This window comes from Borostomias antarcticus (genome assembly GCF_949987555.1).
Source record: "Borostomias antarcticus genome assembly, chromosome: 6".
Lineage (NCBI taxonomy): Eukaryota > Metazoa > Chordata > Actinopteri > Stomiiformes > Stomiidae > Borostomias > Borostomias antarcticus.
Genome location: NC_140239.1, coordinates 27,577,599 through 27,595,098, shown reverse-complemented (window position 1 = coordinate 27,595,098; position 17,500 = coordinate 27,577,599). Strand labels below are relative to the sequence as shown.

At 50.2% G+C, this 17,500-nt stretch overlaps 1 protein-coding gene across 1 annotated transcript in view; it reads left to right on the top strand.

Moving 5' to 3' along the window:
- LOC311310406 (MAM domain-containing glycosylphosphatidylinositol anchor protein 2) overlaps positions 1 to 17,500 on the top strand; it is a gene marked incomplete at both ends in the record, with an annotated part of 184,099 nt that overhangs the window by 93,933 nt on the left and 72,666 nt on the right. The window contains 4 exons of the mRNA XM_084439894.1: positions 455 to 587; positions 1,571 to 1,840; positions 8,994 to 9,085; positions 9,356 to 9,593. Coding sequence (XP_084296020.1) covers positions 455 to 587; positions 1,571 to 1,840; positions 8,994 to 9,085; positions 9,356 to 9,593 — 733 coding nt within the window. The remainder of the gene's footprint in view (positions 1 to 454; positions 588 to 1,570; positions 1,841 to 8,993; positions 9,086 to 9,355; positions 9,594 to 17,500) is intronic.

The window sequence follows — 17,500 nt, the reverse complement described above, 5'->3', positions numbered from 1 at the left end:
GATGTGCCTGTCCAATGGGGGGGCGGGCTGAGCCGCGCCGCGTGACGGTAGCAGCGTCGCGCGCTGTGGGAGACGGCGGTTTAGCCAGGCGGAAAATTAAACAATGGAAGCCCCTCTGATGATTTTATTGCGATGCCTTCAGCAAGCAGCGTCGGCGTGTAGAGTTCACGAACCCTCGGTTACTTTCAAGAGTGTTTACAGGTAGATGTGCTCCCATCCAAATAATGCGTGATGAATTAATTCAGTATTCATTGGAAACTCATGACGCGGCGCTGTCTTGAGAATGCCAACTACAGTAATAGAAATAACACTCATCAATCTGTACTTCAAATCATATTGACCGAGTGAAGTAGCAATTGAAATTGAAGTTTACGAACTAAGTTGCGTACGTGTTCGTACGTGAATCGCACACATTTGCACACAAGTGTTATTGTGCTCTTGCTCTGAGCTGCAGGGGGAGACGAAGATCTTGAAGCTGAAGAACCTTCGTCCTCAGGACTACGCCAACTACAGCTGCATCGCCTCCGTCAGGAACGTGTGCGGCATCTCTGACCGCAGCATCATCTTCAAGCTCACCAACAAGACAGGTCAGACGCGGCTTTATGTGGAAGTCCGGCTTCAGATTGAAGTGCCGCTTCATTTTATATTTGGTTTGTTAAGAAGTGTTCTTAGAGACAGTGGGCCTCATTCACTAACTGTTGGTACAGTATGAAGCATTTTCTTCTTATGTCTGTCCATCAGTGAGTCAGTGACATCCCTCCTCACACCCCATTGGTCCAACAGTGAGTCAGTGTCATCCCTCCTCACACCCCATTGGTCCAGCAGTGAAACAGTGTCATCCCTCCTCACACCCCATTGGTCCAGCAGAGAGTCAGTGTCATCCCTCCTCACACCTCATTGGTCCAGCAGAGAGTCAGTGTCATCCCTCCTCACACCTCATTGGTCCAGCAGAGAGTCAGTTTCATCCCTCCTCACACCTCATTGGTCCAGCAGTGAGTCAGTGTCATCCCTCCTCACACCCCATTGGTCCAGCAGTGAGACAGTGTCATCCCTCCTCACACCTCATTGGTCCAGCAGAGAGTCAGTGTCATCCCTCCTCACACCCCATTGGTCCAACAGCTCCATACAACAAGCCTCACAAGTTTTCGCTTGTGTACTGTGTGTCAGACCAGATCAAGTTAGTTCAAGAGACTCTTATGCACCCTGGCAGAGTTCTTATTGGTTGACAAGGGTGCTCATAAAACCATGGCCTGCCAATGATTGTGTTTTCTCCCCTTAAAGATGTCGACAACGCAGAATAGAGTTTGACATTGTAGAACCCCGAAAACAACTTTAATGTGGGCAAAATGTGTCCAAACTGAAATTGCGATTAATCTACGATTAACTGTGTGATCAACACGATTTTGTAATGTAATGTAAATGTAATGTAGCCCTAATCAGACTACTGTACAACTCTATACTTTTCATCTTGGATTCCATTTTGTCATGACAGTAGCGTGCGGCGTTTCACATCAAAGTCCTTTGGTCTCCGCGCACGGTTCTGTACTGACCCCCCCCCTCCCCCCCACAGCGTCACCGTCCATCAAGCTCCTGGTGGAGGACCCCATCGTGGTGAACCCCGGCCAGACCGTCTCCCTGGTGTGCATCACCACCGGCGGCGAGCCCGGCCCCACCCTCAGCTGGCTGAGCGGCGCCGACGGCCTGCCCGCCAAGAGCGTGCTGAAGGGGGGCACGCTCACCCTCCCCGCCATCACCTCGGCCGAGGCCGGCGTGTACAGCTGCGTGGCCAGCAACAACGTGGGCAACCCCGCCAAGAAGTCCACCACCATCGTGGTCCGAGGTGAGGGGGGAGGGTTGGGGGGGGGGTACTGCGGATCGCCTTATGTCTTTCGTTCGCAGTGTGTGTGCCTGTCACATCACCAGATGGCCTCCGGGTCACACGACGACTGCATGATTAACACAGAAATCCGGCAACACATATGGCCCTTGTCAAATGTGCTGTTATGACGTTTGTACTCGAACGTTTGACGTTTGTACTGAACAGTGAAGGGCACTGGAGACACGGTTTAAAGCCACTCATTAAAACGCTTCATACAAAAGAGCCAGTTACAGCAGTCAGGACAGCTGAGGGCCCCTGGGGGGTTGCGGGGCCCCTGTGTGATGGGGACACATGTCCGAAGCTCATGCCCTTGAGCTAAACGCTACAAACGCTAGACTGACCCATCCTTCAGAACAACCCACGGTTCACTGGTCCGTGACGGATTAGACTCTTACTGTGTCACAGTGGTCGTTGTCAGGTTCTACGTGGTCCGGCGTGGAGTGTGTGTGTGTGTGTGTGTGTGTGTGTGTGTGTGTGTGTGTGTGTGTGTGAGAGAAAATTTTTTGTCTATAATGTGTTAGGTAGAGATAAGAGATAATAGGAATGGATCGGGTGAATCAAGACGAACGTAAATACCGTGCATTTGGAAACGTGCACACTGACAGCTGGCGGAATCTTGCGTGTTTGATCTCCAATGTGTTCGCGCCTCTGTGTTTTTTTTGTTAAGTCTTGCTTAAAAGCTGGCGTGTACTTACTTGTGCGGCACGTGGGTGTCTGTATTTGTATGTATGCCTGTGTGTGTGTGTGTTTGTGTGTGTGTGTGTGTGTGTGTGCGTGCGCGCGTCTTTATCCCACTAAGTCCTTGAGATGCCCTCTCGAGCTGCCTTTGCCAAAGGGGGTCTGTGTGTGTGCATCCACAGATCTCTCCACAGCAGATGGCGGCTTCTCTCGCCGCGCTGTCGTCCCCACCAGCCCCGCCTCTCAGAGCCTGGCCGCCGCCCACCGCCAGCCCGGCACGCCGCTGGCACGCCACGGCCACGCAGACCTGATCCTTTTCATGGATTAAAGCGCGGAGACGAGACGAGCGAGGGCGGGGTCAATTCCCGGCGCTCTCGATTCCCCCGTCGGTGGCGCCGGGCCATGTCTGGCGAGAGCGAGCGGCGCTTTCGCGGCACGGCGGCTGGCCGGACGCCGGGGGGCTCTTTGTTGGGGCGAGACGGGCGTTCGACGAGAGAGAGAGAGAGGGAGAGGGAGAGAGAGAGCGGGACGGGCTCGAGTGTTAAATTGAGACCGAGCCGAAGATGTCGGTGAAAGAAAACGAACAGTTGGCCGGTGTTCATTTTCATTCCCCTCTACATACCCCCCCCCCCCCACACACACACACACACACACACACTCACGCACACACACTCACACACACACACACACACACACACACTCACACAAACACACTCTCACACACACACACACACACACACTCACACACACACAAACACCCCTCGCTGCGCGTCTCTAAAGCCGCGTGTTTTGCTGCAGTGTGATGTGGAAGAAGCGTGCGGCGCCGTCGGTATCAAAGCAGAGCCGAATCAAACGACATCCCGTCCTCGGCTCCTCTGACGATCCCGCCAGGAAGACTCCCGGCGGAGGTTTCACAAATAAGACATCAGCCGTTCCAGTCAGTAGTCACACACACGCGCGCGTGCGCACACACACACGCACACACGTCGTTGTTCGACACACACTCTGACTCTGTTAGGGGGCTCAATGTTATTTACAGGAGAGCAAAAAGCGATTTCATTGTGAGCTGCCACTGTTGTGTTTAAGCGGTTTGGTCGGGAGACAGCGCTCGTTACGTGACTAGTGGACAGCTGGCAGCCGGCATTTAAATAAACCTGTGAATGGTTCTTAGCAAATTTGCTTTGAAATAAACTGTGGGCAGAAGCCTTGTGCATTTCCATTTATTAATGGAAAAATGCAATGGTTGGATGGTCAACGCTGGCAGGGAGTCTGTAGACTTGGGCCACCGCCCTCAGGATAGTGTGTGCGTGTGTCTATGTGTGTGTGACTAATAATGTGCTAAGTCACGGTGCATGGTGGGATCATACAGCAGTCGCGACCGGGGGGGGGGGGGGGGGGGGCGGGGCGCTGGAGGGGCAGATTGAGGGGAGAGGGGGGGTGGGGGGGGCGGGGTTATCGCTATACGCCTCTTTGAGGAAAGGAGGATTGTCTACACCGAGGAAAGCAGTGAGAGACTAAGCAGTGCGGATCGGTAGAGAGAGGCAGTAGGAGAGGAAGAGAGAGGAAGATAATTACTTGAATGTCAGCCAGCTAGGAACGGGGTGTCAGAGTAAGCGTTTCGCTTGGGTGCGTGTGCATGTGTGTGCGTGTGTGTGTGTGTATCCTGCGTTCAGCATTCATGAGAAGATATTGTAATCCTACAGAATGACACAGGGCTGATGTCACCTCAACTAAAGCTCTTCCCTTTTCATGATTATATTATATTATATTCATGGCTTTTCATGTAGTTTGTTTAGTCATGCTCGTAAAGTGGGACCTCTATATGGCGTGGTAATAAAGCAAGCATAGTAAAGTTTGTTTATACAATGTACACTATGTACTTAAAGGTCGTAGCACCTTGCACCCAGTATATTGAATAAAAGTAAGTGCTATGTAGAAGGGTCTGTATGTTCTCATCTTTCGAGTACAGAACAGAGAAGGCAGCGAAGCAGCAGAGCAGTATACTGTATGTGTTTTGAGCATAACTTAAAAGGCACTCTATTGATTATTCATTCCCTCCCTGGCTCCCGCTCTCTCTCTCTCTCTCTCTCTCTCTCTCTCTCCTCTCTCTCTCTCTCTCTCTCTCTCTCCTCTCTCTCTCTCTCTCACGCACATACACACACACACACGGACACACACATGGACACAGACGCAAGCTACTGTACACACAGACCCACACACAGACGCACACACACGCACACACACACACACACACACACACACACACACACACACACACACTCTCCCACACACTGGCAGAGCCCATGTTCTATGACAGCACCACTCAAGGCGATGAATAAAAAACCCGTCGAAACAAAAGCCACTCCATCAACAATTCACAGTGAGCACGCATTTGCGTTCGTTAAATCTAATTCTACGCCTCCATCTTCAGGATACTCTTTTAACAACCAGTGGCTTCCCTGGTGCCTAAGATGGCCTTGGACATACAGCACTGTACATGTGAGTCACTGCAGACTGGAGCTGGGACTGACCACATGTACCTCACGCTCCGGCTGGCTCGGATGGTTCTAGAGTAATAATCACATCAGCCAACTCGTCTCTACCAGTCAGATTACATTTGCGCACTAGACCTGGAACCCCCGCGGTCTTCTATAAGATATGAATGAAGAGCGGACGACGCGACCGTCGGCGTCTGTTTTACCAACCGACAAATGGGAAAGTTCTGTTTCCCCGGGCGGATCCCTCCTTACAGATTCACGGGGGCCCTTTCGCGCCGGGGTCGTTCAGGGATGAACGGTTTGAGTCGTGACATCAGTGCGTCTCCCGCCACCGCCCGACCAATCGCGCGAGACCCTTTTAGCAGCTCACAGACCCCGCTGTCCGACCACTGTGCCATACATAACAGAATAGCCGCCATCAAAGCCACGGCAGCGCTTCAGTCTTCGCCACCGCTCGAGTAAAAAGACAGGCGGTCAGTGACGGCTTATCTGCCCGGTACACAGACGCCAGTTACAGTACATGACTCCCGCGTGTTCCGCCTCTGATCAGACAAGAGGGCAGAAGAAGAGGATTTGGCGCCGACGCCGCGACGTCGAGGCCCTTTTTTGAAATATGCATGAGGACGACGCGAGGACGGCGCTCTCGCCGTTCTGCGTTTTGCGCAGCGAGAGGTCGAAGGTCGCTGCGCGGCCGGGGGCCTGTGATGTGAGTAGAGGGGCCGCTACTGTGAGAATCCCAGCTGTTTTTAAACCGTCCTGGCGGTTAAAGGTTAGGATCGGGGTTAGAGTAATCTCGTACTTAAGTTGCCTGTTTCACTCGGAGCTTAGAGCAGAGGGGACTGCGTCTGGCATGAGTTGGAGTCGGGGCTGGGGGTAATCTTGCTGTGTCAGGCCGTATAATTGCCCCAGTGTGACTCGTTACAAAGTGGCTGTGTGTGCAGTTTTTTTTTATTTTTGGCGGGGGGTGGGGGAGGGCGGGGGGTGGAATGGCTGAGAGAGTAAGAGTGAAATTATTCCGTTATTTATTTTATTTATTTTATTTTTCGGAGGGTCAGCCCTTCTGTCTGCATCTCCTAAGAGAGAGAGAGAGAGGGAGAGAGAGAGAGAAGGAGAGAGAGAGAGAGGGAGAGAGAGGGAGAGAGATAGAGGGAGAGAGAGGGAGATGGAGAGAGAGAGAGAGAGAGAGAGAGAGAGATAAAGATACTGAGAGAGATAGACATACCATATGTTTACTAGGTAAATACTTAGTAATTTAGCTGTAGTTGCTCTGTATTTACCCACGTATTACCTGTGGTAATTACCCAATAATATACTACAGTTTACCAGGTAAATTAGGGGACTGTAAAAGGAAAGGTTACCAAAAAGAGAGAAAGACAGAGAGGGAGAGAGAGAGAGACACAGAAAGAGAGAAAGACACAGAGAGAGAGAGAGAGACAGAAAGAGAGAAAGACAGAGAGGGGGAGAGAGAGAGAGAGACAGAAAGAGAGAAAGACAGAGAGGGAGAGAGAGAGAGACAGAAAGAGAGAAAGACAGAGAGAGAGAGACGGAAAGAGAGAAAGACAGAGAGGGAGAGAGAGAGAGACAGAAAGAGAGAAAGACAGAGAGGGGGAGAGAGAGAGAGAGACAGAAAGAGAGAAAGACAGAGAGGGAGAGAGAGAGAGACAGAAAGAGAGAAAGACAGAGAGAGAGAGACAGAAAGACAGAGAGAGAGAGAGAGAGAGAGAGAGACAGAAAGAGAGAAAGACAGAGAGAGAGAGAGAGACATAAAGAGAGAAAGACAGAGAGAGAGAGACGGAAAGAGAGAAAGACAGAGAGGGAGAGAGAGAGAGACAGAAAGAGAGAAAGAGCTGATACTGATGAAGTACAGTATGTGAGTTGTAGTGATTAGAGCTTTGTACATTAATAGAGTAGAGATAGATTTCCAATGCAGACAAGTGAAGTTCCAATAGCAACAAGAGTTTGAACCATAGATGTACTGTACAGTACAACACATTGTAGAGTGGACGGAAACGCTCTAATGACCTCATTCTATGTGGTGAACGTGTCATCCTGTCTGGGTCTTTTAAGGCAAACTGTCATATTCAGACCAAGAGAATGTCTGCTTGGTCTAATGTTGGAGGTTTGGTGTGTCTTGTTAGAGATCCGAGGTTCGATACCCTCAGTAAAGAGATTCATTGAGATGAGCCAGGGTGAGTTACAAGAGTTGAATAGATGTTTATCCACTCTAGCCTATGACGCAATTCATGACACAGAGGCACAAACACACACAAACACACAAACACACACACACACACACACACACAGTGGGAAATGGTTGGATTAGATAATGCAGCGTTGTCCTTGGTGCGCGGCTACTGCAGCAGGACATTACAAAAGATCCTTTCAGACTGTGGAGTTGTCTTGTACAGCCAATTAAATTAATCCTCGTATATGTATTTAGTTGGACAACTCTGACTGGTGAGAATCAATTGCTGAGGTGTTTCCATGACAGCTACATGAAATGTCGTTAACCTTGTACGTTACGTACGTTTCCTCTCGAGCAAATTAATTGTAGCCTGTGCTTTCACCGAGATATTTATTGTACAAGCGTGACCCTACAGATGAAAGTGGGAGTTTTCATTAATAGAGGAATGTGTGATTCATCATGTGATTCATACTGCAGTTCATCAACACTGTTTCTATGACAATTAAAAGAGTGCTGAATTGCACACAGTGCCTTTTGACAGTGTGGCTCAGCAGGAAGACTACTCACCTACGTAAACGATCGCTACTACAGTGAGAGAGGATTACATCCCTCTAGCAGGCGTTTCCGGCTGTAAGACTCAAACATTTGTCTGACACGCGTCAGAAATGGGATTCTCAGCTTGTTGAAAGTTAGTCTGGGGCCTTTCTCGTTCGGTGTTGTTTCGCCGGTCTAGAGCGGAAGCGCGATGACGCATCGCATAATCCACTGAAGAACAGTTGTTGTAATGTTTTTACTGTACTGTAGGCTGCACATGGTGAAGTTTCGAGTAGATAACATTCGCGATGGCATCACCAGGCATAACACCGACGAAAATTGTACAAGAAGACGCGAGGAGAACTACCGGTTAAGGAAAAATAAAGCAAGCGGATGTTGGAGGCGGGCTCTACAGGCTCGAGCCGGATGATGGGGCGGGCTTAAGGCAGTGAAGTAAATAGATACCAGGCTCTTCTCCCCGAGGAGAGACTGGTGACGCGAGGCTAGTTGAAAGTGTTTTTTATTTTCTTCCTTTTTTAAACATGAAGCCTGGGCTCATATTGAGGAGTGTCGTTCCTCTCCCCCTCTGTGCCTCTTGACTCGGAAATAGGCAATGTTTTGCACTTAATTCAATTTCCTGTGTTTGACTCTGACATGCAGGTTTTGTTTTCATTTGCCTTGTGCCAAACTGAATATGATAATGTCATCAGGGAATTGCTAGATGAAAAGATTTTGTGGCGCCGCCAGTTTATGCCGAAGAGATAAATTGTACTGTAGGCACACAGTTTGGGAACGATACAATAGGTTACAATGAAATCAGCCTCTTTCTTATATTCAGAAGAGCTGTGCTTCGGAAATGGAGTTTAGGAAATAAATTGGATCAGCAGTAGCAGAAGTTCTGTTAAGTTTCTTTCCAACTCTGCATCTTGGATTGTTTGTGTGTTTGTCTGTGTGTGTTTGAGTGTGTGTGTGTGTGTGTGTGTGTGTGTGTGTGTGTGTGTGTGTGTGTATCAGCGGTGATTGGATAAACTAAACCCAGAGATTTTTCTAACACGCCACAACTTGCCGTTACATTCAAAATCAATTTCATGAAATTGTCTGACCTTCTTACTGAACCTGTAATACCGCTAACATCTCATCTGTTTTTCTTCCTCTAAACTTGTGAGAAGGAAGAGTTCAGTAGTTAACAGGTGGATAAAGGTGGTTTATCTCTTTGCAGCTCTGAAGAAAGGTCGTTTCTGGATCACCCCCGATCCGTACCATAATGATGACAACATCCAGATAGGTCGCGAGGTCAAGATATCCTGTCAGGTACAGGATCACCAACACTGTGCCACACACACACACACACACACACACACACACACACACACACACACACACACACAGACACACACACACACGCACAGACACACACACAAGTACAGACACACAGACACACAGACACACACACACACAGACACACACACACACACAGACACACACACACACACACACACACAGACACACACACACACACACAGACTCAAACACCATGTAGTTCTTTACAAAGATGAAAGTTGCAAACTTTGTAACTTCCAGGTCGAAGCCACGCCCCCTGAAGAGCTAACATTCGGCTGGCTGAAAAATGGCCGGGCACTGCGCAGCTCCGAGCGAATGGTGATCACCCAGACGGACCCCGACATCTCCCCCGGGACCACCAACCTGGACATCATCGACCTGAAGTTCACCGACTTCGGCACCTACACGTGCGTGGCGGCGCTGCGGGGCGGGGGCATCCCTGAGATCAGCATCGACGTCAACATCTCCTCCACCACTGGTGAGTCTCATACACCTCCCTGTCATCGCCACATGTACTCACCCCTCTCGTCCCTCTGCGCACGCGCGCACGCACACATGCACACGCACACACACACACACACACACACACACACACACACACACACAGACACACACACAGTTGAAGACATACACACACTAGTGTAAATATATCCCAGATTGAGACATGTAATCATGTACGTACATTTGACCAAAAAAAGACTAGTCTATTTGTATACCTGCTATTACTGTCTCACACAGATTACGGAGAAATTAACATTAGAGTCTGGCCATAAGGCTTCTTACACCAGGGTACCATCATACCTGTTCAACTGGCTGTTTCTGAGCCAATAGGACTTCGGCGCTGTTCCATAAATTCAACTCAGCTGAACTAAACATCCATTCCGTCTCATCTGATTGGCTGCTACTACTGTACCATTGTTCCGACTGACATTGCATACATTCCACATACTTTACTGTACAGCATGCCTATAGTTGAACTCAGCTGTCCATCTGCTCTGTGGAATAGGGGTGTTCAGAGGCCAGTATTTGTATTTGTTGAGGCAGCAAAATTATTTGTATTTGGATATAAACCAGAAGTGGGCGTGGCTTAACAGGAAATGACACTTTTAGTTGGCTAATATTAAAGTAGTGGTGAGGTGATGTTGGCTTCGAGTTAGCATTGCCGCAGTTGTGGGGTGTAATGCAAAATCCTTATGGGAAAAATGGATGGGATTAGTGAAAAATGCTGAAAATAAGGTCTGTGTTTAACAGAGACTCACAGAATAGAGAATGTTTTGTCCTTAAAGTTAAAATACAATATCGAAGATGAGTTTTGTGAATTTTGAAACCCGTAGTGGGTTTTGAGGTCGATGTTCAGATTATGCTGAGCGTGATTGAAAGGTATTTCCTGCTGCCAGTGACCAAACCACCGTGTTAGCGAGCCTGGGCGAGGGACAGGCTGCCGGGCCCAGCTCGCACACACGGTACGTGGGACGCTTTGTCCTCTGAGCTCCCTCTCTCCACCGCGAGCGACAAAACTTCATAGAATATGTATGAGGTACATACCTCCACTGCACTCTGTAGTTGGAGGGAAATGGAACAGGTGTTAGGAATAAGCACAAGCGCAGAGAGGGAAGAGAACGCTTTAGTTGAATCGTTTTCAATGGTTTTAATGAGGCTAGTTTGGTCGAGTATCGGAAGCTAGCGAAATCCAGATTGGGGAATGTGCCGGTTTGAGGTGAAGAAGCTGGCCTCAATAGTAAAAGTTAGGAGGACGATTGTAGGGGTTGTTTGAAAGGGTGTTCCCAGACCGAGTGTGATGTTTGAGGTGTGGTGTGTAATATAGATGGCGGTAGGTAGCCCAGCACTTAAAGCATCCGACCAGTGGCCGAAAGGTTGACGATCATTACCTACTGTTGTGCTCTTGAGCAAGGTACTGTACTATAACCCAACACTGGCTCAAAAGCTTCTGCTTAAGGACAAAACTGGAATACAGCCGTGGTCAGTCAGCTGTTACAAGGTCAAGGCAACAACGTCATCGACTTGTCCGAGCCGACCCGTGATACTTGACCTACAGTAGCCCGTCACCACCGGAGTTTGGGCCGTTCCACTTGGAATTCTGAAGCCTCATTCCTCCTGACCAGGAACGTGCGCTGGACGAGGGGCAGGGGCGAAAGTAAAAAGAAAAAGAAAAAGGGCACTTAGGAGGTTGTGTGGCGCGCGCAGCACATTTTAACCTTAATTAGCAAAATATGTAAGTAAGTTAATAAACGAAGTAGGCTACTACTCCTCCTTGCCTATTAGCCCTGAAGAAGGTCCTGTATTGACCAAAAAATGTTGGCTTTTTTTTTAAATTTTGAGCAGCCATGATTTATTAAAGGCTTTTTAATATATCCTTTTCCCTCGTTTTTTCACTTTTTGGAGTGCCTGGATTTATCCTCGTCTGTTTGGTAACCTAGTTCCTTTTGTCCAAGAGCACCCAACCAAATATGAACATTACTGGCCTATGATTAGAGCCATCCAGTGATTTTGCTCTTATCACAGCTTTTAGTAACACTAACTGAATCGATATTGATTCGAATCGAATCGAATCGTGATAATCGATTCCGAACCTTGTGAATCGGAATCGAATCGATTCTTGAAATTCGAATCGATACCCAGCCCTAGGTCCCTAGGTCCCCCCTTGAGTGCACGTTCCTGTTCCTGACCGTCAGAGTGCGCGGAAGGGAATTCCCAGTGGAACGGCTTCACCTCCGAGGATCGTTCTGTGTTCTCTGTGGATTCGGTGCGTGTTTGGAACGTGGAACCAGGACGCGAGAAGAGATGTGTACACGTGAGTTTCTGAATGATTGCGTGTCTGTGTGCAGCTCCGTTTAAGCTCCTCCCCTCTCTCTCTCTACACACACACACACACACACACACACCCTCCTGGCACTCACAGTAGCAATATGAAAGACCTTCCTGCATACTTAGAGCAAGATAATCCTTTGATAATCCCACGTGGTAAAAAACAGTGGGATCATGTTTATTTCCTCATTATCTTTTAAGCAGCGCAACCTTTCTTTCGGAGTGCTTCAGCGATGCCGACCAACGCATAAACACAGGCCCTTTAATGTGTAAAGAGCCCTTCTCTCTCACTGAGGAGCTACAGCATCGTACAGAAGAAATATCCGCCTCTCTGATTTAGCATACAACGTAAAAGACGTTCTTAAATTCCGAGGCGTGATTGAAGGGTGGTCTCTTCTCAGGAAGATGTGAGGGTGTGGATGCAATCAAAGGCTCGCGTGAACACATAACCACTTCACGTCACGCGGTCGGATTGTGAGTACGGCGCCGTATCTGCAGGGTAAACATCACGAGCGCTTCGCCCCGATGCGCTTTATCTGTTAACGGCAGGGATTTAGAGCAGGGCTCTGGATAATCTGTGCCTGGGAAAGTAGCCCACACTTTTCCGGCGCCCGCTCGCACGGTCGCTTCCCCCTCACTGATTGGCGTCGCGACCCTGGCGACGTCGGGGGCCAATGGTTCCGCTGTGCACGGGGATGGGGGACGGGGCCTGGGCCTTTTCCCTCCTCCTCCTCCTCCTCCTCCTCCTGGTTTCAGGGTAACTAAGCCCTGTCTTTGTTCCCACCGCCTGCCCTCCTGAAGGGAGGGAGCACAGCAGCAATTAGAGGTCTTAATAGAGCATTTAGACGAGATTACTCTAACGCCGGTCTGCCGGGGCCCATGCTGAGGAAGTGTTTGGAAAGCGATTGAGCCCTGACTGGCTCAGCCCCGGGACCGCACTATAGACCCAGCTGTTCTCCTCCCAGCCCCGGGACCACACTATAGACCCAGCTGTTCTCCTCCCAGCCCCGGAACCACACTATAGACCCAGCTGTTCTCCTTCCAGCCCCGGAACCGCACTATAGACCCAGCTGTTCTCCTCCCAGCCCCGGAACGGCACTATAGACCCAGCTGTTCTCCTCCCAGCCCCAGAACCAGACCCAGCTGTTCTCCTCCCAGCCCCGGGACCACACTATAGACCCAGCTGTTCTCCTCCCAGCCCCGGAACGGCACTATAGACCCAGCTGTTCTCCTCCCAGCCCCGGGACCACACTATAGACCCAGCTGTTCTCCTCCCAGCCCCGGAACCACACTATAGACCCAGCTGTTCTCCTCCCAGCCCCGGAACCACACTATAGACCCAGCTGTTCTCCTCCCAGCCCCGGAACCACAGACCCAGCTGTTCTCCTCCCAGCCCCGGAACCACAGACCCAGCTGTTCTCCTCCCAGCCCTGGAGCCGCACTATAGACCCAGCTGTTCTCCTCCCAGCCCCGGAACCACACTATAGACCCAGCTGTTCTCCTCACAGCCCCGGAACCGCACTATAGACCCAGCTGTTCTCCTCCCAGCCCCGGAACGGCACTATAGACCCAGCTGTTCTCCTCCCAGCCCCGGAACCGCACTATAGACCCAGCTGTTCTCCTCCCAGCCCCCACACCGCACTATAGACCCAGCTGTTCTCCTCCCAGCCCCGGAACCGCACTATAGACCCAGCTGTTCTCCTCCCAGCCCCGGAACCGCACTATAGACCCAGCTGTTCTCCTTCCAGCACCAGAACCACACTATAGACCCAGCTGTTCTCCTCCCAGCCCCAGAACCAGACCCAGCTGTTCTCCTCCCAGCCCCGGGACCACACTATAGACCCAGCTGTTCTCCTCCCAGCACCAGAACCACACTATAGACCCAGCTGTTCTCCTCCCAGCCCGTGAACCGCACTATAGACCCAGCTGTTCTCCTCCCAGCCCCGGAACCGCACTATAGACCCAGCTGTTCTCCTCCCAGCCCCGGGACCACACTATAGACCCAGCTGTTCTCCTCCCAGCCCCGGAACCACACTATAGACCCAGCTGTTCTCCTCCCAGCCCCAGAACTACACTATAGACCCAGCTGTTCTCCTCCCAGCCCCGGTACCACACTATAGACCCAGCTGTTCTCCTTCCAGCCCCGGAACCGCACTATAGACCCAGCTGTTCTCCTCCCAGCCCCGGAACGGCACTATAGACCCAGCTGTTCTCCTCCCAGCCCCCACACCGCACTATAGACCCAGCTGTTCTCCTCCCAGCACCAGAACCACACTATAGACCCAGCTGTTCTCCTCCCAGCACCAGAACCACACTATAGACCCAGCTGTTCTCCTCCCAGCCCCCACACCGCACTATAGACCCAGCTGTTCTCCTCCCAGCCCCGGAACCACACTATAGACCCAGCTGTTCTCCCAGCCCGGGCGCCACACTAGACCCAAGCCCAGCATTACCCCCAGCCCACACTAACGCAGGCCACGCCCTGCCCCTCCCCCAGCCCCGGTCAGAACATCAGTCCACATCTTACAACAGGTCTATTTATCACCTTTTATTATGTTTACCTTACTTCCTTTAATGCTTCTTTTTTTTTTTTCTTACACAAGTCCTTTGAATGAATGAATGAATGAATGAATGAATGAATGAATGAATGGAGGTTTTATTTGGTCATTCTCTTAAGGTACTTTTTTTTTTTTAGGAAACAAATATCTTATTTTTCTCTTCAAATGTATATGGGTCCTATAGGAACAAACATACGTGGAAAATGCGCAATTCTGAATCTGGATTCGGATCCCCGGCCCCGGCCTACTTCCTAAGGCTCACAGGAGCTCATTCGAGGGGGAATATTCATTGTCCCTCCTCCTTCTTTTACACAGTTTTCATTATAGCTTCCCCCGCAAAACAGTGATAATATTTACAATCATGGCGGTCTCATTAACTAACCACGTCCCGTCGCCTTTGGGGCACCCTGAGATCGCGAGGCTAATGCTTTATTCATGAGCGGCTCCTCCGAACCCAGAGCCCGGACCTCGGCGTCCCAAGTCTGCATCCGAGACCGGCAGCATTAAAGAAGGAGGATCGGCAAGAGTGAGGGAACAGAGGAGGGGGACTCCATGTTCGTGCTTTGAGGGGCAAATGCAATCCATCTTCATTTTTGGTTCCCATCTTTTAATGAAGCTGTAGAGAGAGGGAGGAGAGAGGGAGGAGTGAAGGGAGGGAGGGAGGGAAGAGGGAGGGAGGGACGGTAACTGGAAGCCAAGGCAAGGAGAGATTTATCCGCTCATTAGTCTGTGCTGTATGTTAAACACGTGTTTAATGAGACTGGAGGAAAGACTGGACACACTTGGAAGAGCCAGCAGTGGCATTTGGGCTGTTGGTTTGCAGGCAGAGCTTCTCGTCACACGGGCCGAGCTCCAAACCACCTCTGCTACCGCCCGCATGCTCCAAACCACCTCTGCTACCGCCCGCATGCTCCAAACCACCTCTGCTACCGCCCGCATGCTCTAGACCAGGGGTGTCAAACTCTGGCCCGCGGGCCAAATTTGGCCCGCAGTGTAATTATATTTGGCCCGCGAGGCAATACCAAATGACTACTAGAGCTGGCCCGCCAGTATTATACAGCGCATTCACCGCTAATACTACAAATCCCATAATGCTCTGCTGTTGTTTTGGCGCGTCAATCAAGACAGGACCCAGAAACGCCCTCTCTTCTGTGACAGTAGTCATAGCAATCTCATACTACAACTGTAACAGTGTTACCCCTTCTTAAAAATGGCGAAAAGAAAGGCAGAAAACAGAAGCTTTACGTTATGTAACGTCTCACTGTGATAGAGACACCTGTGTTGACCTAGCCGGCCGCTGTGTTTGCTCTGTTCCTGTTCATTCAATCCTGCCGGCCTGTCTGCCGGCCTATCTGCCTGCCTGGCTGTCTGTCTGCATGCCGGCTGTCTGTCTGTCTGCCTGGCTGTAGGACAGTCAGGGTTTTACAAGCTTCTCTACTGAGCAGATGGAGCACCAACACTTGTGTCTGAGGGCGTATTCACATATGTTAGTGCACACCATTGATGCGCACCAAAAGCGAAAGTGATGTGCATATTCAATGTTAAAGCAAAATGGGTCCATATTAAAATTTTCATTTGTTCAATGTTGGCCCGCGACTTTGTTCAAGTTTTACATTTTGGCCCACTGTGTATTTGAGTTTGACACCCATGCTCTAGACAGTTGCGAAAGCATCTCTGAGGGGGCGGATGAGGGACATACTGAAACATCAACGTTCGACTGAGCTAGCTGCCTGTCATTTCAGAGTCAAAGCTTCAAGCCTCATGCTGGGCACTATTTCAATGGACAGGATCTTATTATTATTATTATTGTTATTATATCATCATCCTAATTATTATAATTATTATCATTATTATTATTCAAGTAATTCACACATTAAAAGGAAACAAGCCGTTATATCTCCAATGCCATTCATGAGCTGAAAGAGAGCAGCAGTCCCAGACTTGATGGCATTGAAATGAAGTTTATCAAATTAGCATCCCATATTCTAATCTTTCCACTGGCTGAGAGTGTTGTTCTAAAAGGCTGTAAATCCACTGATCTTATTTAGCAGAGAGGTGTGCCGCAAGGATCTACTTTAGGACCACTTCTCTTTTCTATTTTCATGAATGATCTCCCACTTATTTTTTTTCTGATTGCTCTGTACAATTATATTCTGATGACAATATTATTTACACTTTAAAGAGTCCTTGCAATTTCACTTTGATATTTTTCAGACTTTGTCAGCTAACAAATTATTACTTAATCAAATCAAAGACATAGTCAATGCTTTTTGGTGTGAGAGCTCCTCAGAGTGGATTGACTCTAGATTTACCTTTAAACCACACATTGATCATGTAAGTAAAAAAGTTAATTTTGGTGTGGGTGTTTTGTTTCGTTCCAGGCACTGTTTCACACAATGTCAGAAAGAGACTATTTTCACAACTTATTCTACCAATAATCAACTATGCTGACATTGTCTACCAGAAAGCCGCTAAAACGGATCTCCAGCCCCTCACTGGGAGGGGAGGTGCTCAGGGTCCAGGAGGGTTCAGGGGGCACAGGAGCTCAGGGTCAGGGATCCTGGCCGGGAACAGGGTGTGAGCAGGGCGAACCAGGGGTCTGGGGCAGGGGCGAGGGTCTGGACCGGGAGCAGGGGGTGAGCAGGGCGAACCAGGGGTCTGGGGCAGGGGTGAGCAGGGCGAACCAGGGGTCTGGGGCAGGGGTGAGCAGGGTGAACCAGGGGTCTGGGGCAGGGGTGAGCAGGGTGAACCAGGGGTCTGGGGCAGGGGTGAGCAGGGCTAACCAGGGGTCTGGGGCAGGGGTGAGCAGGGCGAACCAGGGGTCTGGGGCAGGGGTGAGCAGGGCGAACCAGGGGTCTGGGGCAGGGGTGAGCAGGGCGAACCAGGGGTCTGGGGCAGGGGTGAGCAGGGCGAACCAGGGGTCTGGGGCAGGGGTGAGCAGGGCGAACCAGGGGTCTGGGGCAGGGGTGAGCAGGGCGAACCAGGGGTCTGGGGCAGGGGT